General features: G+C 44.7%; 1 protein-coding gene across 6 annotated transcripts in view; it reads left to right on the plus strand.

The window, feature by feature from the left end:
• KLHL3 (kelch like family member 3) overlaps positions 1-23,880 on the plus strand; it is a 65,925-nt gene that overhangs the window by 31,972 nt on the left and 10,073 nt on the right. For 5 of the 6 annotated variants that reach the window (XM_084636374.1, XM_084636370.1, XM_084636373.1 and 2 more), the window contains 6 exons: positions 4,259-4,368; positions 10,586-10,702; positions 12,257-12,406; positions 19,886-20,003; positions 20,762-20,959; positions 22,952-23,053. In XM_084636374.1, the coding sequence (XP_084492500.1) occupies positions 4,259-4,368; positions 10,586-10,702; positions 12,257-12,406; positions 19,886-20,003; positions 20,762-20,959; positions 22,952-23,053 (795 nt within the window). The remainder of the gene's footprint in view (positions 1-4,258; positions 4,369-10,585; positions 10,703-12,256; positions 12,407-19,885; positions 20,004-20,761; positions 20,960-22,951; positions 23,054-23,880) is intronic. The other variant, XM_084636371.1, reaches the window with a different exon arrangement.

A 23,880-nucleotide genomic window follows, 5' to 3' on the forward strand; every position in this document is an offset into this window, starting at 1 on the left:
ATACACTGCAGAGTAATAAAGAGAACACAATCCTTAGTTCAGTCTCTTAATACATTTGATCTATATTCTGCAGATACATTTTACACTTAAGATGAGAATTTGCTGGGGGGACAAGGAGAGGTTGTTTTGTTTTTGTTTTATACTTGGAAGCAACGTTAGGCTGTAACCATTCACTGGTCACAATGGGCACTTGTGAATTTACTTTATTTATTTCTTGATACTACTTGCAACAGTTCTCTTACAGCCCGCATGAGCTCAAATCTGTCTAGTCGTATTGGGCATCATGTTATGTACAAAGTACTCTTTTTAATCTAAATGAGCCAAGAGAAGGCTGAGTATCTGGACAGCTAAAAGCCAAACCCTAATGCAAGGTGCTCAGTCACTGACTACCATTTAAGTAGAAAATGTTCTAAACCTAGTTACAAAGCTGCTGTTCTAGTTTGCAGCTGCACCACAGGGCGCTCAGTCACTCTCAAAGCCTCCCTGACTTTGGCAAGTTCCAATATACCAAGCGGTACCAGAAGTTAACGTCCAGGCTCTGGGTAACGCCTGATGGCATTAATCTCCAAGACTTGTAATAGAACTTGGACAGAGAGGTTGCCACTATTCGCAACCAGGCCAACTGCTACGGACGTATCGTTCAGAGTGTGCCAGGCTTTGTCTGTGCCAAACACTATCCTTCTGCTCCACCTCAGCTAAATTCAACTTATATGGTCCCAGGACACACCAGACGCTCTTTTGGTGGCCTTTGGGTGAGGAATGCTAGCTGCGTTGCGCTATCAAGGCCCTTTGGCTAGTTACTCAGCAGTGTCAGCCATGTTGATGGAGCAGTCTGAATTCCTCTTGTTTGGCAGCTGGTATCCAACCACAACAAACCTGCACTAGTTTGATGTGCATTCTAGGAGCGCTTGTCTAGGCAAACAGGTTTAGGGACACATCCTGAGCTGGTGTACATTGTCATTGTTCCACTGACTTTGAAGGAACTATGACAACTGACATCCATGGAGGAAATGCCTCTTCAATTTAATGGCTGACTTAATTGGATAATAACCTATTGCGTAATACCGATTCCTCAATGACGTCTCTTTATACTCTCTGCTTGCTTTCTGCCTGCGTGCATCGTCCAGGAGATTTGTTCATGTATCTGTTAGCTGGTGCCCAAGGCAGAAACCCAAGTGGACCCGAGTGAGAATTCTCCACGCTCTTAACTCCCCCGCGCCCTCCTTTCTCCAGTAGATTTGCTTCTGAGCTTTTGCCTGCTGTGCTGTGCTTTGTGTAGGCAAAGCAGGGCTAGTCTCCAAGTCCTTCCCCGATCAGGCTCCGCGTTCACGCTTCCTCTCCTCTGCGACATTTTGCCTGGCATTTATGGTTTTTAGTCATATGGTGAGTAGGCTCTTTCGCAACAAAAAAAATCGGGTGGCCACCAAATTCTCCGGCATTCTCCCTCAAATCCAGACAAAACCTTTCAGCCTCCCTTGTTGCATTATTCCCTGGAGTAAAACATACTCTGAAAGGGATGGTTTATTGTGTAAGGGTTTGCTTGTAATACCTCATTATCCTTGCTTCCAGGACCCTGGTTAATCTTTAACCTAACAAGCAGTGCATTCTGTATATATTTATTTGGTTTTTTGGCAGTTGCTTTTGTTGCTTTATTGGCCTTCATGAGTCCCTGTTAATACAATAGCCTATATAACGTTAATGAAACTCCATTAATAAAAATGCCATTAAAATTCTTTGAGTTATTTATGTAACAACATTAAGCCAAGCCAGAAATCTGAGGGAGACCCCAAGGATTTCATGAGCTCAGTTACTCGAAAATGCCTAGTTTAAAAAGCTTAATTTTAAACAATGGATAATTTAGGCAGGTGAAGTAGTCGTCTTTATATGAGAGGGCAGATGCTGTTAAATGTGTAAAATCAGAACGTGTTTTACATGCTTGTAACAAATAGCAAGGAATGAAATATTCATTGTCGTCTGTCCAATACCTGAACTGTCTTGGTTGAAACGTAGATTGCATTATCCAGAGCACATGCATTGTGCTGGGTGGAGTCTTGTACTGTCCGCTGGCATAGGCACAACATGTCAGGGCCTAATTCTCATTTACACTAAAGCCATTCATGCGAAGGTACCCTAAAGCGGGTGCTGATTGTAATGTACATCCACCCTTATGCAGCCAGAGTGTTCTGTAAAGTGTCAGTGAGAATTGGGCCTGTTAATGTCTGAGTTCAGCCAGAGAATTTGCCACGTTAGCTGGAGTAATAGTCTTTTGTGATGGCCGTTTCCTAGAAGACAGTAAGGGCGGAGCGAGCGGAAAGGGAGGAAATGTAAGGGAAGGCATTGCTACCTGTTTGCTGTCATTTAACCCACACGGCACCGTGAGTGCAGTACAGAACAGAACGCAAGATGTGGCCCTCGCCCCAATGAGCTCACCTTGGTGCTCATGGCTGGATTTCTCAGTGCTGAAAGGATTAGGCCTTGAAAGTCGCTGCTCCAAAGAGACTCCCCAAGCTTAAAGATTCATGTTGTCATATTTCAGCTGAAAGATAAATGGGGCTGTACAAGCATTAGGTGAGACTGTAAGTGCCTACGGGCAGCAGCTGTCTTAATTCTGTCCTTTAAAGTACCACATGCATGATGGGATATATACAAATCCTATTGATTTACATAATAACATAAAGCACCAACTCTCCTGCGAAACATTGTAATAATGGATTGGGCTGTATAAAAGAGAGCCAGTTTGCAGTAGTACGGATATTTGTCTAGCAATAAAAGTGTCTGCAAACAGATCTCAGCCTTTTTAGACAACAAATGTCTAATTATTTAATTATATGGACCTGTGCCCTTCGTTAAGCTTTAATATGTAATGGAAAGCACTGTCAGATCTGAAGAGCTCTTTCAGAACTGTGTTGCTGCCAGGGAGATTGCTCCCTGTTTGATTATTTGTGACACACAAATATTTTAGTATTTTTATACAGTGCCTCTCAAAGTCAGAATGGAGGGGGTTGGAGATGGTGGAAAGGGACTTAGGCCAGGGTGGATCCTATGAGTTTAGAGGAAGGGGTGGGGTAGGTAGAGGGATAGGTAGTTGGTGGGGTCTGTAGTCAGAATTTTGAGGATGGGGGAGACTAGGTTTATACTTAGTGATGACGGAGCCTGAGGACAGTAAAAGGTTAAGTAGGCGGAAGAGAGTGATGGGGGTGAGGGCAGCAACAGGGGAGGTCAGTGGTCAGGAAAGGTGGTGGAGGTAGAGACCAGCCGACAGACTGGAGTTACTGTTAGGAGTGATTTTGACCCTGGGCATTTGGCTTGCTGGAGCAGGAGAGGAAGATGCAAGTATTAGATGTCAGACAGGATTTGGGGGAGGGGAGTAGGGGTTAGTGAAACAGGGTGTGGGTGGCACAAGAGAGGGGTCAGGGTGGAGTGTGGCTGACCGCTGTTGAGATGCCTGGGATATTGATGGGTTGGAGGTTATGGAAGGCCTCGGAGTGGAGATGGGAGGCTGATGACTCTCCATGCTCTATTTAATCACCCCAAGCTGCCTGAAATTTCAGCAGTGTAATTCTTCACTTCCCGTGTGGCTGTCAGACCGCCGCTGGGTTATACACAACAATGCTGACTGTGCCAGTCTTGTTGAAATGATTCAAGTCAGTGTCAGGGTTTTTTGGTTTAATAACTGGCAACGTTCAGAGCCTCCATTGAACATCTCTGAAAGCTAACAACACAGCATTCCTTAGAACAGTGCTGGCCTTAGTGACTCTAAGTCTCACCTACTGACTCGCCAGCACCACTTCCTGCCTCACCGTGTGGTTTTCTTCTGGGGGTGTCTCATCCAAGTACAGAACAAATCTAATGCCGCTTAGCTTGCGAGAGCAGACAAGGGTCACATCCAGAGGTGGCATGGTTGCAGGTTATCTATTGGTCGGGAAACGAGCTCCTCTTTCTGAATTGCCATTGGTAATTATACTTGCCATTGAAGAAAAATACTTAGCAACACTACAGAGTTTTGTTTGTGCCATTTTATGATTTATTACAATTAGTGAATGAATCTCTGGGGCAGCATTTCAAATAACATCAGGTTGCTTTAACCTGCTCTGAGAATATTTTCTAGTCTATACAGCATTTTGATTTCAGTGTAATCATATTTGTCTTGGGCCATTGCTGTAATAGTAACAATTCTCTGAACACTGTAGTCCTTCTGTTGACTGAAAGCATGGATTTCATTATAATTTTCCTTTCCAACCTTTGATTTTTTGAACAGAGCAGCACTTTCCCGAGGTGATGCTAGGGGAAGAATTTCTTAGCCTTAGTCTGGACCAGGTTTGCAGTTTAATTTCAAGTGACAAGCTCACTGTGTCTTCAGAAGAAAAGGTACAGTAAGTTATGTAGTAATAGAGAATCTGTTCGGGAATGTTTTGAGTTTTTAGCAATTTTATTGGTAACTGGTCTCATGTTATGCTGTCTTTGAGTCCTTTTTCCAATAGTGCACCACGTCTCAAAAGGAGAGAAAATTTATAACTAATAAAAATTCTAGAACTCCATCAACATGTTCTATCACAATTTTCTCTACATAAAGTCTTGACTATAAAAAGCGTTTTATCCATCTCCTCCCAGGGTAAGAAGGAAATTCTGTTTCTCTTTGGAAAACAGGAATCTCTCTCTTCCACAGATATAAAGCTCGTCTTCTAAACCCAAAGCATCATGAGATATCTGACCTTAGGCCTTTCCTGGTCCTGGATGGGAGGTTGCATGTTCTGCAATTCAGAACTGGGTAATTCGGGGAGGAGAGGTCCACTATTAGGAGGAAATAAGGAAATGCTTTTTTCTGGCAGGGTTTTGTTTTGTTTTAAAAGAAAAATAATGGTGGCTGGTGCCATTTGGAAGTTTGGCATGTCAGGCACCGTACCCTATTGGTAAGGTCCTACCAAATTCACTGACCATTTTGGTCAATTTCTTGGTCATAGGATTTTAAAAAATCATAAATTTCATGATTTCAGCTATTTAAATCTGAAATTTAAAGGTGTTGTAATTGTAGGGGTCCTGACCCAAAAAGGAGTTGTGGTGTGTGTGTGTGGGGGGGGTCGCAAGGTTATTGTAGGGGGATTAGCAGTACTGCTACCCTTACTTCTGCACTGCTGCTGACGGGGCGCCGCCTTCAGAGCTGGGCGCCTGGCCCCCAGCCACTGCTCTCCAGCCACCCAGCTTTGAAGGCAGCACAGAAATAAGAGTGGCAATACTGCAAACCCCTAAAATAACCTTGCCAACCCCCAGCATCTCCCTTTTGGGTCAGGATCCCCAATTTGAGAAACGCTGGTCTCCCCATGAAATCTGTATAGTATGGGATAAAGGCACATAAAAGACCAGATTTCACGGTCTGGGACATGTTTTTCATGGCTGTGAATTTGGTATGGCCCTACTTATTGGTCAAGGCAGATGAAATAGCTGGAGGGAAGGATGGCCCAGTGGTTAGGGAACTAGCCTGGGATTTGGGAGAGGTGGGTTCAATTACTCCCTCCACCTCAAGTTTTCCTGTTTCACTTTGAGCAAGTCACATAGCCTGTGTGCCTCAGTTCCACATGTGTACAATTACAATGGGGAGAATAGCACTGCCCTGCCTCAAAGGGGGGTTGTGGGGATGAAGACATCACACAGATTGTGAGGTGCTCAGATTTTATGGAAATAGGGGCCAGATAAGCACCTAAAATGATAGATTGATTGTCACCAGAACATGATATTGTAATTTATCACACTGACATGACCAGCTCACTCTAGGGTTGCCAACCTTTTAATGGCACAAAACCGAACACCCTTGCTCTGCCTCTTCCCCGAGGCCCTGCCCCCACTCACTATATTCCCCCTCCCTTGGTGGCTCATTCTCCCCTACCCTCACTCACTTTCACTGGGCTGGGGCAAGGGCTTGGGGTGCGTGAAGGGGTACGGGCTCCAGGGTGGGGGTGGGGATGAGGGGTTTGAGGTGCAGGAGAGGGCTCCAGGCTGGGAGATGGGGCCCAGGGATTTGGAGTGTGGGAGGGGGCTGCGGGTTGATGCAGGAGGGGGGTGAGGGCTCGGGTGAGGCCAGGGATGAGGGGTTCAGGGTGTAGGAGGGGGCTCTGGGCTGGGTTGGGATGCTGGGGGGGATAAGGGCTCTTGGCTCAGCGGGGCAGGGCTTACCTCGGGCGGCTCCCGGTCAGCATGTCCTGACACTGCGTTGCGCACGCCCCAGAAGCAGCCAGCAGATCTGACACTAGTAGGCGGGGGGCAGGAGGCTCTGCATGCTTCTCTCACCTGCTGCAGACACCCTGCCCCCAGCTCCCATTGGCTGCTTCCAGGGCACAGCACGGTGCCAAGACAGGTAGGGACCTGCCTTAGTACCGCAGCACTGCCGACCAGACCTTTAATGGGACTGGAGCCACCAGAGTCCCTTTTTGACCCGGTGTTTCGGTTGAAAATCAGACACTGGTCATCCTAGCTCACTCACATGCAAAATCTGAGCTATAGATGCGTAATGAATTTGTCATCAGAAAGTTAAAAGGGAAAAGCAAACTCTCATCCTGTACGTATGATTTTGCCACAAATTTGCTCTGCTTGTGTAGAGCAGCTTGCACAGGGTTTTACCAGCTCTTCGCACTGCTGTGTTGACACATCTGTTGTGTTAATAGATAGCCTTTACTGTCCGTGTTCCCACGATATGGAAAGCCGAGCTTCCACTCTTCTCTTCTGGACTTCATACAGCTGAAAACATAATTTTTTTGGTAGGTTTTGAAGTAAGCGTGCAAGACTGTAAAAGAAAATGTAAGCTGAAGCCACACATTCAAAACGACAGAAATTAATAACAGGCTAGAGATGCAAAAAGAATGTAGACACGCAGGATATGTTCTGGCATCCAAAGAAAATTCCAAATATTCAGGTCATATTGATAGAATAGTTCAATAGCTCATGTAAACATCGGTATTATAGGCAGTAAAATTTCTCTGACCTTACATATTCATCTCTTCCGATGTTCTCATTGTGTAGCGCAGTGGTTCTCAGACTTTTGTACTGGTGACCCCTTTCACATAGCAAGCATCTGAGTGCGATCCCCCCTTATAAATTAAAAACACTTCTTAATATATTTAATACCATTAGAAATGCTGGAGGCCAAGTGGGGTTTGGAGTGGAGGCTGACAGCTCGTGACCCCCCCATGTAATAACCTCGCGATCCTCTGAGGGGTCCCAACCCCCAGTTTGAGAACCCCTGGTGTAGCTGATTATTTTAAAAAATAATTTGATGGAGTAAGTAGACAAATGTTTAAAACGGCATAGGGCTAAATTGTCATAACCAGATTTTGAGAAGTGCTCACTTTTAAAGTAGGTTAAACTCTTCGTGGATAAAGAAATAAATAGAAATGCCTATTCTTGATGTGTCTTCTGTGTATAACGGAACTAATGAACCAGTACATTCCATCTTCCAGAATAGATGGACACGTTATAGTCAGATACCTGTAGGCCCAAACTGTAACAGGGCATTGGGAGGCATTGCTTTTGGAATATTCCTGTCACCAAGTTATCTGTCTTGTTTGTATACATGTGGTCAGCTTGAAGGGTTGTCCTCTTAGTACCTCTGCTGTACCTGGGTGCATCTCTCCCTCCTTACTTCATTGCTTCTTTAACTGCAGACATCAGACATAGAAAGAGGGACCGTTTTTTTATAAAATCAAGCTTGTTCAGACATATAAAAACTAGGAGCTAACCGTGTATGAAACTGGAATTTAGCAGTAATCTGCAGAAGTGGTAACCCAGCCCCCCATTTCTGCGTGCCTACCAGTGTTTAATGTATTGATCCTTACAACACCCATGTGAGTTAGGGAAGTGCTCTTATCCCCAATTTACAGAGTGGGGAGGACTGAGGCAGAGACTAAGGTCACACAGGGTACGTCTACACAGCATTTTGGAGCAAGTGGGAGCGGGTCTCCCAGCCTGGGCGGGCTGACTCGGGTTAGCAAGGCTCGCGCCAGTGCTCTAAAAATAGCTGTATGGACAGGGCTTTGATGTTGTGGCTCATGCTAGCACTTGGATCCTGAAGCCTGCCCCCATCCCTAGACCTGGGCTGGGAAGCCTGCTCACTCACGCCAAAGTTCTGTGTAGCCAGACCCAGAGGGAGTCTGTGACAGAACAGGGGATTGAACCCAAATCTCCTACATCTTGGGCTAAAATTTGCTTATTGATCCATCACTTAAACCTAATAAATATAACCCAGGGCTTTGAGCCCAATCCTCAATGGACCTGCACCCCATGCCACGCTACGGAAGCTGGTGCAGAACTCCTCAGAATCTGGGGCCATCAGAGATTTCTGTATGGGAAAACACGAAAGTTCACTCTGTCTTCTCTCGGGCAGTGTGCACAGAGGGGATATTCCAAACTTGTATAAAAGCTTTTCAGGCAGTCCCAGTCTCTTCCTACACTTTGTTTGTTACTCAGCAAGTCAGAGCTCCCCTTCTCCTGAACTCGAGAGCAGCACCTTGGTTTGGGTAGGTGGCTCTCACTGAACTGAATGGAAAAGATTGGCTTTCTCACATCCAGGTTCTCTGGGTGTGTAGCTGGAAAGTGCTCTCTCAAAGTCACAGGGGTGTTGCAAACAGTGGAAGGGTCACGGCCATTCAGATTCTGTTGAGTCAGCTGTGAAATGCTCTGGATGGTGAGTAGGTCATGCACTGAAATACAAAAACTGATCGGAACCTGGTAACAATTATAATTCTGCAGAACAGTGGAAACTGACACAACTTTTGAAATAAAAGAAGTTGGGGTTTTGGACTAAGATTTTTCCTCTGTTAAAAATTGAATTAGGTGCTGTTGGAAGGTACCAGAGGTACACCTTGTGAGTATGAATTTTCCCGTTTATCCACAGAGTAGGTATAGCACGGATAGCATCAGTATAAACTTCCTCCACACAACCCAGCAGTGTTCTTTGATCTTATTTTGGATGTCTTGAGATAGCCATCAACTATTTTGGACTAAACTATGACCAGTAGAACTGGTGCCATCACATAACTTTAATTTCTCCAAACTGGAGGCCTTGTACTTAACGTGGCTGCCTCCCAGAAGAAACTAAGATACTTGTAAATTGTGGGACTGATGATTTGGTGACTGCCTGGAAAGGTCAAAACTGGAAGGCATGTACTCATAACTCTGAGTGAATATGCCAGACTCCAAGATGCTAGATGTAAGGGATACACTTGAAATCTCTTAGAGAGAGTGAGGATATTTTGGTAACCATTGATGGGAAGGGCAAAGGTCAGCACTGGGATATTTCACATGTACGTAGAGGCCCACAGTGAATAAGTGCCAAATTTCACAATTCTGGCTCAGTGGGAACATGGGAATTGTCTCAGTCATCCTGTTGCAAGGATCTAGATTGTATTACATAATATCTCCAACTGCCCTGCCCCCTTTCCCTACTCTGCAGGTTTTCTCTGGAATGCCTTTTACATTCCTTGATAGGTCTTTAGTCCCTGTCTACACTAGGATTGTAGCTGTTGTGGTTTCAACTCATTTGTGGATGGGCCTTTACTAACTGGTCTTTGTTAACCAAATATTGAACAATATGGGCAGAATGAAATGCTCTTAGATACTTCACCAAACACCACTCTCTACCCATCAGTTGAGTTATTTTTATTTTTTTAATACATCACAGCATGCATATTCTTCCAGGATTCTGCGTGTGTGTGTGTTCTGTGGCGTACTCTCCACTGCAGCTACTACTATACAAAGTGTCTGTCTATTTACAGTTTGTTCTGGGCCGAAAGTTTGGCCGCAGATCTGAACCTGTTTGATCTGGAAATGAAGCTGGAATTGTGCTCAGACCAGGCTTCTTCACCAAATTTCCAACAGCCCCTTCTTTCCCTCCTGGAAGCACAGGTTTTTTTTTTTTGGTGGTGTTTGGATATATTTAGCTGCGCTGCCTTGTTTCAGCTATCAGAGGAGGGTGAAATTTAAGAACTGGAACAAGTGTCAAAATATTAGGAATTTCACTGCACATGTTGTGAGCATTTTCCATAGTTGTTTTCAAGTTTTGGAAGGAGGTGATGAAGGGATTTAAATCTGATTTTAAGCACCGAATTAGCATGTGATCCCAAAACATGTGTGAAGCTGATCTGCCTGATCTTTCGCGTATTACAAATAATAAATCCTTGTGTGTTGTTTTTACGAATAATGCCCAGCATGAATGCTGAAAGACTAATTACATTTTGTCTTCATTCCAATACCTAACGTAACAGAGGTGCGTGCTGGTCTGGGTGACCTGCTTCGCTTTGAGAATGTCATTGATCATCTAATGATGAAACAGAGGATTTATCAAAGTGTGCAGCCCTGTTCTCTTGACACACATGACCAAAGCTTGGGGAAATGTTTGTGCTCTGCATATATGCAGCATTGTGCATCTTTATCTGTCTTTCTGCATTATTACCTGCTAGAGCTCTTATCCCTGGTGCATCTTTTATTTATTTCTTTAGATACTGCAAACCTGATGCTTACATCACTAAGCCCCTGGCTTTGATGATTACTGAGAAGGCACGTTCTCTTTTCTATAGTTAATTGTACTCTCTCTGTGTAGGTCTTTGAAGCTGTTATATCTTGGATAAATTATGAGAAAGAGTCTCGCTTAGAACACATGGCTAAACTAATGGAGCATGTTCGTCTGCCCCTTTTGCCCAGAGATTATCTTGTACAGGTTAGTACATTTTAAAAAAAAATCCTCACATTAAAACTGAGTGTAAATCCTTAGCCTATGTACTTGATTGTTCGAGTGCTTCTGTTGTGGGTGGTTTGGCATTTATCTTAGTCGGTGGGCCGAAGACCAGAGTCAATACTTTACAGTGCGCCTTCAAACTGAGTGGGATCTAAAGATAATTCAAGGACTGAAAAACCTTTTTCTCCCTGAATGTGTTCTGTATTCTACTCAGCAGTGCAAAAGGCAGTGATGTGCACCCTAAAACTGCCACAAATGTGGAAATATGTATTTTTTTTTAAAAAGGCATCCACTTACCTGTTTTTATAGCTGGTTAAATTAAGGGCCTGATTCTGAAGTTGAGCCATGCACATGGGATTCCTGCATAATCCAGATGGACGCTTTTGGGAATATATATAGTTCAAGACCATACAGAATCCAAAAATGCTGTTCTATTAGGTGTCCCCTGGGTGGTGTTATGTTTGCACTTCAGAATATTTTTTCTTAGGTTTATATCTGCACTTCAAGCTGGGGACGTGATTCCCCGCTCAAGGAGACATAGCCATGGTAGCTCTGATGGAACTAACATGCTAAAAATAGTTTAGCCGTGGTGGAAGGGGCTAGCTGCCTCAAGTATGTACCTGTCCAACACCATAGGCACGTACATAGGCAGCTAGCACTTCCCACCTCTTGTCACCATGGCTATTCTCTATTTTTAGCATGCTACTTCAATCAGAGCTATTAAGCACTGGTGTTGGGCTGAATTTCCTGAAAGAAAAGATCAGCCTGCATGCTGTTGGACCGTCTCTGTACCAGGACTGGTGTATCTGTATAAATAAGTTAAACTTAGAATAGAGCCAGACTCTCCACCACTGATTTCTCCTTTACTGAGAAGCTGACCTGTAAGGCCCCAGAAGTCTGCTACTGCTTGGCAGAGAGGGAGGGCTGGTGTCGGAACAGGACACAGGTGTTGGGAGAAGGGGCAACAGTAATACAAGTTGTAGTTGCTATGTGTTAGGCTTTTGACCTAAAACCAGCTAAAGCCTCCCCACCCTCACTATCCCCCAAGCCTCCCTCTGTATACAGCTCAACTGTTTGGGCGTGATGTAAGTGATGGTCAGGGTGCAGGACTCCACTTTCCCCAGCCAGAAGCTGCACTATTGGTGTAAAATGCCAATCCTCATGTTTGACCTGGGTGCAAAGTGATTCCTGTCCCTTCAGGAAAATCCATGCCTTTCTGCAGAAAGGATTTAGTTTCCAATATGAGGATGAAAGCAACCCTCATTGTTTGGATGCAGTTATGACTTCAGAACAGATAGACCTGCATAAATGGATCTTTAAAGATCTGGTAAGAAAGAGAGCAAACTTGGAAGTAAATATTGTGTGCCTTAGCAGGTCCTTACTGAAGACTCAGAATACTGCCTACTGATGTTGCAGCTATTCTATCTTTCTCACTGTGGTACTTTTACAAAAAAATCCCAATCTTTTCCCTATATTTTCTCTGAAAACTCCCTAGTGAAATACATCCATTCAAATAATCTTTATTGGCATTCCCAGACAGTTGAAGAAGAAGCTTTAATCAAGAATAACAACACGTGTAAAGACTTCCTTATTGAGGCCATGAAATATCACTTGCTTCCTCTGGATCAAAGGCAATTGATAAAGAATCCTAGAACAAAACCAAGGACTCCAGTTAGCCTGCCAAAGGTAAGATAAATTCTCTTCCAAAATAGAGAAACTTAGAAGGGAAAATATAGGACTTTTTTTTTATTGGCTTTGATATTGCGTCATTAGAGGCATCTTTCACCTTTGAATGGCTAGAGCTTGTTCTCTTACTAGATTTCATTTGATTGATTCCTAATTCTGTTGCGTTTCAGTGGCTCTGATAGGGCCTGACCCAAAGCCTGCTGAAGGCAGCCTGACAATAGCACACATTCTGGAAATTTCCCCATGCCAGGGGAATGCCCACCAGAGGATTTGTGGCTAGTCTCTGATCCTTTTTATGCTGCCTGAGCAGAACAGGGTCAAGAATCTGCCTCAGTCTCCTTAAAATTGGCTACTACCCTCCAGGCTTCTAGGATAACAAATATTCATCCTGTCTTCAGAAATAGCACGAGCATTTCTCCTGGGAAGTGCAGACAAGTGAGCTCAGTTTCAGTAGGACGGAAACTAGTTGAACTGACCATTTAAAAATAGGGTTAGACACTCACATGCGTAATGACAGCAGTAGCAGCATTTCCATTAGGTAGGCTAGCTGGTTTTTGGGTTTTTTTAGAAGAGCTATAAAACCACCTGCATTGGAGCATGAGCCAGTCGCTAACTGATGAGGGTTACTTCCTTTATGGGCAAGTAATTCCATAGTAGTCTAGTACAGGGGTTTACTGCACCCTCCTGCGGTACTCTCCTTAGTATCAGGGACATGATACTGGAGTAGATTGGTCTGATCCAATATGGCAGTTCCGATGTTCGAATTTCCCACTGTTTGGTTCTCAAAATATTTCTTTCTGGACCACCAGCAGTGTTGTGGGGGCTACTGGTTGCCTCGGGACTACAGTTGAGAACCGCGGGTCCGTGGGGTAGGCAGGGGTTTACAGTGCTCAGAGGGTTGGCCTAGATTTCTGCTGAGTGAAGCAGCTTGGATATTGTGCGGTTGGAGAGGGCTATGGTGCTTTTAGCTCACATTAGTTCATCTGCATGTTGGAGGCAGAGCCTGATACAGCAAAAAAAACTCCAACCAACCTTATCTGAAAACTGGCTCATGGCAGATTCTGAACAGCGACTGAAAATAGATGTGGCACAAGAAAAAATAACTCCGAGATTCCCTATATTGATATGGGAGCTGTGCACTGCTCTACATCCATGTGCATTAGTGAGAAAAACGCTACCCCATCCCCAAAGCATACAGGCAGCTTGCACAGAAAACTGTCACTTAAATTATTAATGAGAATTTCAGGCTGTAAGATGTCAAATCACGTGCCTATTCCTCCAGTTATAAACAATAGGAAGCTAGATTTTGTGAGGCTTTGTACCAGTTTTATCTCAGGAGGTGGTATTCAAATGCTGATTTGCTGGATACTGTTAATTTGCAGTTCTGTAGTGCATGCATCGTATTTGCCTACATATTGTGGTTCTTAATAGGAATTAATCTACAGAATGTACCTTTGGGGTTGTCATGGTGAATGTGTCTTTGCCCTTTACGGACCGTGCGCTGGAATCATGGAATCATCCACTGAGAGGTGGAAAAGATTTGAGGTCAATGAGTTCAGAGGTTCTCAACATTTTCTATACCATGACCCCGAAGTATGAAAGAAAAACCTACTAGCCGGGTCCCCCAGCTCTGCCTTACATCTAGCTGAAAAGAAAGGGAGGGAGGTTCCTCCTGCTGGACCTTCCTCATTGAGAAGCTATATGGTCTTGTCTATTGCTCCTACCAATGTGGGATTGTTTCCTGCTGTATAATCTCCACTGCTTTGTCAACTCCTCATTTTAAATTTCTTAAGCTCCGTGGCTTTCCTCTCTTTTCCTTGGGAGGCTAGTCCACAATTAGTAGGTCACCCTTGTTAGGAAATGTTTCCTGATAACTTTTTTTTACCTTGTCACCTCAATTTCATGCTATTGCTTCTACATTAAACAGTTATACAGAGGTCTCTTTCCCTGTTTTTTATGCCCTGTAAATACTTTTAGACTGTTATCTAATCATCCCATTCCACTCCAACCGTCTGGGACTTGAACTCAGGACCTTTACATACTAGGCTACATTGTTTTTTCTCAGAAACGAGATCGGGGTTTTATTTTCCCCCCCGTCACGCTGTTGATCTGTTCCGAGGCTAATTATCTTGGTGCCAGCTCCTCAGCCTTCTAAAAATACGCTCGTCTTGTGTAATGCTCGCTCCTGCTGGCGTGCTGTGTTGTGATAAGAGGAGTGAATCTCATTCTCGATAGCTGTAGAGAATAAGAAGTAATGTCTTCGGAGCAGTGCACAAATCAAGCTGCTTTCTCAGTCAAGGAGCCAGCGACCGTTTCAAAAATCTGCTGGGGTTCCGTTGCAGCTTGGTTGCTATGGGCAGCCATCAACAGCTGAGCTCTCATCGGGAATGTTCCTGCGTTCCCAAACCAACAGTCACGGGCCAGAAATGTGTCGATTGGGGGCTTCAGAAAATGCACTGGGATTTGATTTTTTTTTTTCCTGTTGATCAAGATAAAGTTTACTGAGATCTAAGCAATTTAGACTTAAAATGCACTGGATTTGTTTCAGTGCACATGTTGCATCAGAGACCTCAGGAAGCTGCCAAGGACCCCCCTGTGCGATCCACAGCCAGACCTACTACTCCAGCAGTTCTCAAACTGTGGGTCGGGACCCCAAAGTGGGTCACGACCCCATTTTAGTGAGGTCGCCAGGGCTGGCTTAGACTTGCTGGGGCCCAGGGCCGAAGCTGAAGCCTGAGCCCCATTGCCTGGGGCCGAAACCTGAGGGCTTCAGCCCTGGGTGGCAGGGCTTAGGTTACAGGCCCCCTGCTGGGGCTGAAGCCCTGGGGCTTCAGTTCCCCACCCCCGCACAGGATGGTGAGACTTGGGCTTTGGCCCCCGATCCTGGGCCATGGTGCTCGGGCGGGCTCAGGCTTCGGTTCCCCCTCCTGGGGTCGTGTAGTAATTTTTGGTGTCAGAAGGGGATCACGGTGCAATGAAGTCTGAGAATCCCTGTAACACTCTAATCCCTTACACAGACATGGTGCTTTCTGGGGGAGTAGTTTCCATCATGGGTGGTGGTCCACCTGGAGTGCTTCACTTATTTATCAGCATCAGTATTTGTCAGCATAACTATGAAAACAGCAAATACGCGGTGGTCTGACCACTGAAATGACACTGAGGTCTTCTCCACTTAGACCACTGGCGCATTGTGCGGGTCTGTGGCGGGATGAGAAATGCTATGCTGATTTATGCGTTACACAGGTAAATGTGACAAGGCACATGGGCAATAAATAAATGGGGTGATGGGCTGCTGAATTAAGCAGGGCTTCCATGGCTGGGGGCTAAGTTACAAAACGGGGGATAAACTTAGAAGAAGAATCTTCAGAGGTCATTTGAGAAAATTCCCGTAAGACAGTCCTGGGAGGCAGGATGTCTAGCCAGGAGTATGTCCGATTAGCCTTCAAATATGTATTTTCTCCCTTAAAGGCCAGTGATTTCCGTTGCCTTTCCTTGAATCTCTGGGTCTCTTTAGAACTCTTCTGCTGCAGTGGGAAAGGTTTTGAGGGAGAGTCCATGGGGAAATCCCTATTGCATAAGAACATAAGAGCTGCCATACTGGGTCAGATCATGGTCCATCTTGCCTAGTATCCTGTCTTTGACAATAGGCCATATCAGAGCTTCAGAGGGAATGTACAGAACTGGGTAGTTATGGTGTGATCCAACCATCTTCCATTCCCAGCTTCTGATAGGCAAAGCTTCTGATAGGTTGCCCCAAGTATGGGCTTGAGTCGCTGACTATCTTGGCTAATAACCATTGATGGACCTATCCTCTATGAATTTAGTTCTTTTTTTAATCCAGTTATACTTTTGGCCTTCACAACATCCCCTGCCAATGAGTTTTACAGGTTTGTTGTGTGGAAAAAGTTCTTCCTCTTGTTTGTATTAAACCTGCTGCCTATTCATTTAATTGGGTGACCCCTGGTTAGTGTAGTGTATGAAAAGGTAAATCGCACTTCTCTATTCATTCCCCCCCACACACACTATTCATCATTTTATAGACCTTTATGATATCCCCCTAGTTGTCTGTTCATTTTAGAAAAGAGACCTAATATTTAGTCTGTCCTCTTATGGAAGCTGTTCCATATCATTGGTCATCTTTGTTGCCCTTCTCTGAATGTTTTCCAGTTCCACTATATCCTTTTTGAGATGGGACGACCAGAATTGGACTTAGTATTCAAGGTGTGGGTGCACCATGGATTTATACAGTTGCAGTAAGATTTTTTTTTTTTTTTTTGGTTATACCTTTCCTAACAATATATTAGGAACTGTTAACCTTTTTGACTGCTGCTGTGCATTGAGCAGAACTGTCCATGGTGACTCCAACATCTTTCTTTCGTAACAGCTAGTTTAGAACTCATCATTATATATGGATAGTTGGGATTATGTTTTCCAACATGCATTACTTTGCCCTTATCAACGCTGAATTTCATCTACCATTTTGTTGCCCAGTCACCCAGTTTTGTGAAATCTCTCTAACTCCTCACAGTCTGCTTTGAATTTAATTATCTTGAATAGTTTTGTGTTGTCTGTAAACTTTGCCAGTTCTCTATTCATCTCCTTTCCAGATCATTAATAAATATGTTGAACAGCACAGGTCTTCATACAGATCCTTAGGGGACCCTGCTGTTCACCTCTGTCCATTGTGAAAACTGTCCATTTTTTTTGTTCATACCCTTTGTTTCTTATCTTTCAACCAGCTACTGATCCAGGAGAGGACCTTCCCTTTTATCCCATGGCTACCTAGTTTCCATAAGAGCCTTTGGTGAGGGACTTTGTCAAGGCTTTCTGAAAATCCAAGTACACTATCTTGACTTGATCACCCTTATTCCCATGCTCGTTGACTCTCTGAGAATGCAGACAGATTGGTGATGCATGACTTCCTTCTACAAAAGCCATGTTGACTCTTCCCCCACAAATTGTGTTTTCCTGTGTATCTGATCATTCTCTTCTTTTACTATAATTCTGCCAATTTGTCCAGCACTGACACTAGGCTCAGTGGCCTGTAATTGCCAGGATCCCCTCAGGGAGCCCTTTCTAAAAATTAGCATTACATTAGCTACCTTCCAGTCATCTGGTACAGAGGCTGATTTCAGTGATAGTTTTGCAATACTACTAACAGCACTGCACTGCACTGGGCAGCAGAGCATGGGGAGGAGGTGACCAGCCCTCTGTGAAGGAAGAAGTGGTTCGGGACTATTTAGAAAAACTGGACGTGCACAAGTCCATGGGGCCGGATGCGCTGCATCCGAGAGTGCTAAAGGAATTGGCGGATGTGATTGCAGAGCCATTGGCCGTTATCTTTGAAAACTCATGGCGATCGGGGGAAGTCCCGGAAGACTGGAAAAAGGCTAATGTAGTGCCCATCTTTAAAAAAGGGAAGAAGGAGGATCCTGGGAACTACAGGCTGGTCAGCCTCACCTCAGTCCCCGGAGAAATCATGGAGCAGGTCCTCAAAGAATCAATCCTGAAGCACTTACATGAGAGGAAAGTGATCAGGAACAGTCAGCATGGATTCACCAAGGGAAAGTCATGCCTGACTAATCTAATTGCCTTCTATGATGAGATAACTGGTTCTCTGGATGAAGGGAAAGCAGTGGACGTGTTATTCCTCGACTTTAGCAAAGCTTTTGACACGGTCTCCCACAGTATTCTTGTCAGCAAGTTAAAGAAGTATGGGCTGGATGGATGGACTATAAGGTGGGTAGAAAGTTGGCAAGATTGTCGGGCTCAACGGGTTGTGATCGATGGCTCCATGTCTACTTGGCAGCCAGTATCTAGCGGAGTGCCCCAAGGGTCAGTCCTGGAGCCGGTTTTGTTCAATATCTTCATTAATGATCTGGAGGATGCTGTGGATTGCACCCTCAGCAAGTTTGCAGATGACACTAAACTGGGAGGAGAGGTAAGGATAGGATCCAGAGGGACCTAGACAAATTAGAAGATTGGGCCAAAACAAATCTGATGAGGTTCAACAAGGACAAGTGCAGAGACCTGCACTGAGGACAGAAGAATCCCATGCACCGCTACAGACTAGAGACCGAATGGCTCGGCAGCAGTTCTGCAGAGAAGGACCTAGGGGTGACAGTAGACGAGACACTGGATATGAGTCAACAGTGTGCCCTTGTTGCCAAGAAGGCCAATGGCATTTTGGGGTGTATAAGTAGGGGCATTGCCAGCAGATCGAGGGACGTGATAGTTCCCCTCTATTCGACATTGGTGAGGCCTCATCTGGAGTACTGTGTCCAGTTTTGGGCCCCACACTACAAGAAGGATGTGCATAAATTGGAGAGAGTCCAGCGAAGGGCAACAAAAATGATTAGGGGTCTGGAACACATGACTTATGAGGAGAGGCTGAGGGAACTGGGATTGTTAAGTCTGCAGAAGAGAAGAATGAGGGGGGATTTGATAGCTGCTTTCAACTACCTGAGAGGTGGTTCCAGAGAGGATGGTTCTAGACTATTCTCAGTGGTAGAAGAGGACAGGACAAGGAGTAATGGTCTCAAGTTGCAGTGGGGGAGGTTTAGGTTGGATATTAGGAAAAACTTTTTCACTAGGAGGGTGGTGAAACACTGGAATGTGTTACCTAGGGAGGTGGTGGAATCCCCTTCCTTAGAAGTTTTTAAGGTCAGGCTTGACAAAGCCCTGGCTGGGATGATTTAGTTGGGATTGGTCCTGCTCTGGGCAGGGGGTTGGACTAGATGGCCTCCTGAGGTCCCTTCCAACTCTGCTATTCTATGAACTGTGGTATTTAACCTATCGTGTGGGCATGGATCCCAGAGATCTAGTCCAACCAAAAGAGAGCACTTTTTCTCACCAGCTGTCCCATGAGAGCCATGCTGGTGCTTTGTGTCCTCTGCTGAGCAAGAGCCATCACTTGTGATTTGAAAACATAGGTATTGCATTAGAGTGAGGAAAAGGGCACAGCAACCCTATAGAGATTGACCATAGAGCAAGATTTCTTAAGGGGACATCTCATCTGCCAGAGAGGGAGAATTCAAAGAACTTTGGGCAGTCTTTGGGGCCGTTGAAGTTCTGCTGACCCAGCTGGGTTGCTTGGGGAATGATAATTGGTGGGATGGAGCACCCTGATGCAAGCCAAAAAACTGCTTGCAGACCAGCTTGGGTGAGGGGGAAATCTTTTAGCGTATATTGAGGTCAGCATAAGCACAAAAGCCTGCTTTGTTTTTAGGTTTCCCCCCTAAACAGTATGTAATAAGCTGTACTCCTGGGCGTATAGGTCCTCTAGGGACAGATTCTCAAAGGGCCCAACCCTTTTATGCCTTTAAAAATCACCCTCCTCCCCACATAGACAGCCCCCCAGCTGTCAATATAGCTCACTTCTACTAGGTTCTGGTAGTGGTTTTTATTTTGCAGGATGCAGCCTGCTGTGTAAACAGTCCTTGACCTAAGGGTTTCCCTTCTCTTGTTTTTCCTTCCCAGATAATGATTGTGGTTGGTGGGCAAGCGCCCAAAGCCATCCGGAGCGTGGAGTGTTACGATTTTGAGGAGGATCGGTGGGAGCAGATAGCTGAGCTTCCCTCCCGGAGATGCAGAGCAGGTAAATGGAACATGTCCAGTAGCCTCCATCACTTTCCCACTAAATACCTTAGGGGACAGAAGTGTATTCAGCCCCTCTCTGTTTCCAGCCGACAACAGCTCTGCCTCCCACCAAGATCCAGGAGAAAGCTTCTCTCCCTCAAATGGGCACAAATCCAGCTCGCTCCCCACTACTTCCTCTATGCTATTCCTTCCATCTCCTCTGGCCTGGCTTCACAGTGGTAGCCAACTTTCCCTGTTGGCTTTCCAGAAAAGAGCTGGGAACAGAGATCATTCACTGGACTTGCAGTTTGAAAGAGAAGGGATTTTTCCTAGCAGAGGTGAGGTATGTGGAGTTGAAACTTGTTCCGCCTTGGAGATCTGACTGACCCTACCATCCAGCATCCAGAGGTGCTCTCCGGATCCATACTTTACTCCCCCTCTCTGAGGCACCTTGAAATTATCTGAGTCTCATACCCACCTTGGAATTGGCAAGCTTGCAGACCAGCTTGGGTGAGGCCTGGTTTAGTATTCTGTGTTATGTGCGTTATTTTCCCTACAATCTGTACGTTCTCTTATTCAGATCTGATGGTTGTACAGAGCAAGTAAATGCTAAACATTTGCAAATGTCCTATTCTTCCCTTCTCTGTTACAAATACCAACAGAGCCATCTGATGGTATCTCTTTTCCAAGCTACCTGTAGGTGCGGTTGGAACCTGTAGGTGCGGTTGGCTCTCTAAACCTAACTCGGAGTCTTAAGTCTCTCTCCCCTTCTAACAGGTGTGGTGTTTATGGCAGGCAACGTTTATGCTGTTGGAGGGTTTAACGGCTCTCTGAGAGTGCGAACTGTAGACGTGTATGACGGTGTGAAGGATCAGTGGACGTCAATTGCCAGCATGCAGGAACGACGGAGCACTTTGGGGGCGGCTGTGCTGAATGAACTCCTGTATGCTGTGGGCGGATTTGATGGAAGCACTGGTATGTTACTGCACAAAAGCCAGGCAGCCGAATGAAATGGATATTGTACTAGTTCTGTGTTTTCCAGGTCCCTCACAGGGAGTCCTTGAACGGCAAATTCCCTCACGGTAGAAAACAGCAGTTAGTTCCAACCAGTTGTCCGCACCTATGTTTTTAGCTTTGTGTTTTGATGTCTTGTGTTTATTTTTCTTTCCTCTAGAAAGTAAGAACTTATTCAACAAGAATCTGACGCTTTAAAAGGAAATGTTTTCATAGCAAACATATTTGGTTTTTGTAGGGATCTTGCTATTGCAAGGCAAGTGATTCACTAACATTCACTTTAAGTGACAATCCCCAGGAGCAGCAAAAATCCTGATTTGCTAGTAGATCTGGTTAGTGAAGATGGGATTGGGAACTATGGGGATATTTTAAAGTGCGTGTTTCAGAGGCATCTCACTGTTGGAAAGTGTCGGTATTATTATTGGGTTCTTTTTTGCCATGAAATAATAGTTACGTTCACTTTGCAGTTGTGCTTGAATGGCTCAAACTAGAACTGAGCAAATAGTTTGTTTCTAAAAACTCTGCGTCTTTCCTGAATGCATTAATTGTTCTGAAATTCTGCCCGCCGTGATCTCTGCAAACATTTCTTGAGCTGTAGTATGCTGGTGAGCTGTGAATATAAAATAACTGCATTTGAAATCTTCAAATGTTTTGGTTAGTTTGGTTTTGCCAGAGGTCATATGGTTTTGTTTTCTTTCCTGATTGGATTAGATTAAAACTTCTCTCTTAGAATCAGTTTTCTGGTGTAAAGACTCACAATTATCTTTCTGTAACTATTCTCTAGTATTCACTAAAAATTTCCTTTTTAGGAAAATTTTCTTTCCAGTAAACTGTTCACTTAGAACATACATGGAAAGTGATCACAAAATGCAGTCAGAGCAGCCTTATTTAAGAATTGGAATGAACATTAATACAAAAATGTTCTGAAGTATTTCGCCAGCTCTAGTTCAAACCCCAGATTGACCATTGTTTCATACTGTTTTAAATGGAGATTGGTGAAATGGGTTTGGATTAAACAAAAGCCTTCTCTGAACTTGTCAAGGTGAAATACTTGCTTGTCACTTCTCCCACACCCTTCCTTGTCCTTCTGTTTTGCACACTTCAGTGCTTCCAGGTTCTGCCCAGGACTGGAAGGGAAAGTGCTGAAGTTACTGCAGGAGACTGGTTTTGCTGTATTTCTAGCTGTATTTCTGAGACCCATTTGCTTCAGAAAGTTCAGATAAGCATCCAGATTTTGGGTGTTGATGCAAAACTAACTCTGCCCTTTCCGAAGGGCTTGCCTGCACAGGCGAGTTTTACCAGTTATACTGGCTTAGTTATTGTAATATAATTATATTGGTGGAACTCCCTGTGTGGACACTTATTCTGGAATAAGAGAGGCTTTTTAAACCCTTGCCGAAGTAACAAAAGCCAAACCAGAACAAAGCACTCTTTTATCAGAATAAGAATGCCCACCTGGCTGTTATCCCAGTGTAAGCATAGTGGTTTCAGTTCACACCTTAGCTTGTGCTGGTATAACTTTGTAATGTAGACAAGCTTGTGATGAGCAAACCTCAGAGGGCTTAAAGGGGCGGTTTCAAAATCTTTGCATTGGACTGATTTTAATGCTGCTTGAAAGGAGTATCACTGTTGGACTATTCCAGCTGAAGAGCTCGGGATCTAGGCCCCAGATCCAGTCTCTTATTCCCAGCACATTAGAAGTGGCAGCAGCCTCAGGACAGGGAGTCATCTGGTAAGGCTCAATAGCAATCTTCCTGGCTGCAGAAGGAGCAGCATTGATGGGCTAGTACCAACCTGCTTTTCCTTGTCTAGCAGGAAAATGGCCGCGCAGCTGCCATGGGAGTGGGGAGGGAATTGAGAACCTTGGGAAACTTTAGTCCAGGTCACGGTGGAGATGTGTCTCCAAGGGAGAGAACAGTACAATGCTAATCTATGTATCCTCTTTTTAACTAGGTCTGGCATCAGTAGAGGCCTATAGCTATAAAACCAATGAGTGGTTTTTTGTGGCTCCCATGAACACAAGAAGAAGCAGTGTTGGAGTTGGAGTTGTGGAAGGTAAGAATAATAGCAGCCATTTCAGTCACTGGAATATTACTATTTAAAACGGAAACACAAGTGGTTAAAGTCTGAGCTCCTGCAGCGAAGGAGCAGGAGCTGTTCTCCAAACATTCCCTGAGGTAACCTGCTGGCAGATGAGCACAAGAACAAGCCAGGCCAGTTTCTAAAAGCTGCATTCTAGATGTTTGTTGATTGGTAAAGATTTTTTTTTTAACGTGACTAAATTGCTGCAGCTTTGAATAGTCTCTTTGTTGTGCGGGAAAATTGTATGTTTTGCCATCCGCGCTACATGGCACAGGATCTTGATACTGATGCTGGGCCCAACAGCAGCTGGCCACCTCTCCTGCTTTGCGTGGGGCATTCTCATTTTTTTGGTGGGAGAATAACATTCTGAGACGTCTCTGGTCAGTGAAACAAGGCACTGTGAGGGTGTTCTGTTGTGGTCATCAGCAAGCGTTGTGATAGACAATGGCAACCGCAAGAGGAAGACCTTTAAAAATCTGCCCTCCAAAATGAAGGCTGAAGCACAGTTAAAATCCTGGCACCTTAGCTGGGTGGCACACTACCAACAAAATCATAAGATTCTGCAGTTGTTTGCATCGGACTCACATGTCGGGTTGCCCATTCTGCTTTGTGCGTAAATGGGGAATTTACAGTAACAAATTTCAGTACCATGTCAGCACAGGGATGGGGCAGGGAAGGATAAGGGGCAGTTACAATTGTTGAAACAGCCATCAGCATGAACATGTAAGTATGAAAGTCCTGAGGTCTGGTGCCAGATGGGTTGATTTCATTTTACCTTGCTTAGAATCCAGGGGAACAAT

This window comes from Lepidochelys olivacea, assembly GCF_965140295.1.
Source record: "Lepidochelys olivacea isolate rLepOli2 genome assembly, chromosome: 8".
Lineage (NCBI taxonomy): Eukaryota > Metazoa > Chordata > Testudines > Cheloniidae > Lepidochelys > Lepidochelys olivacea.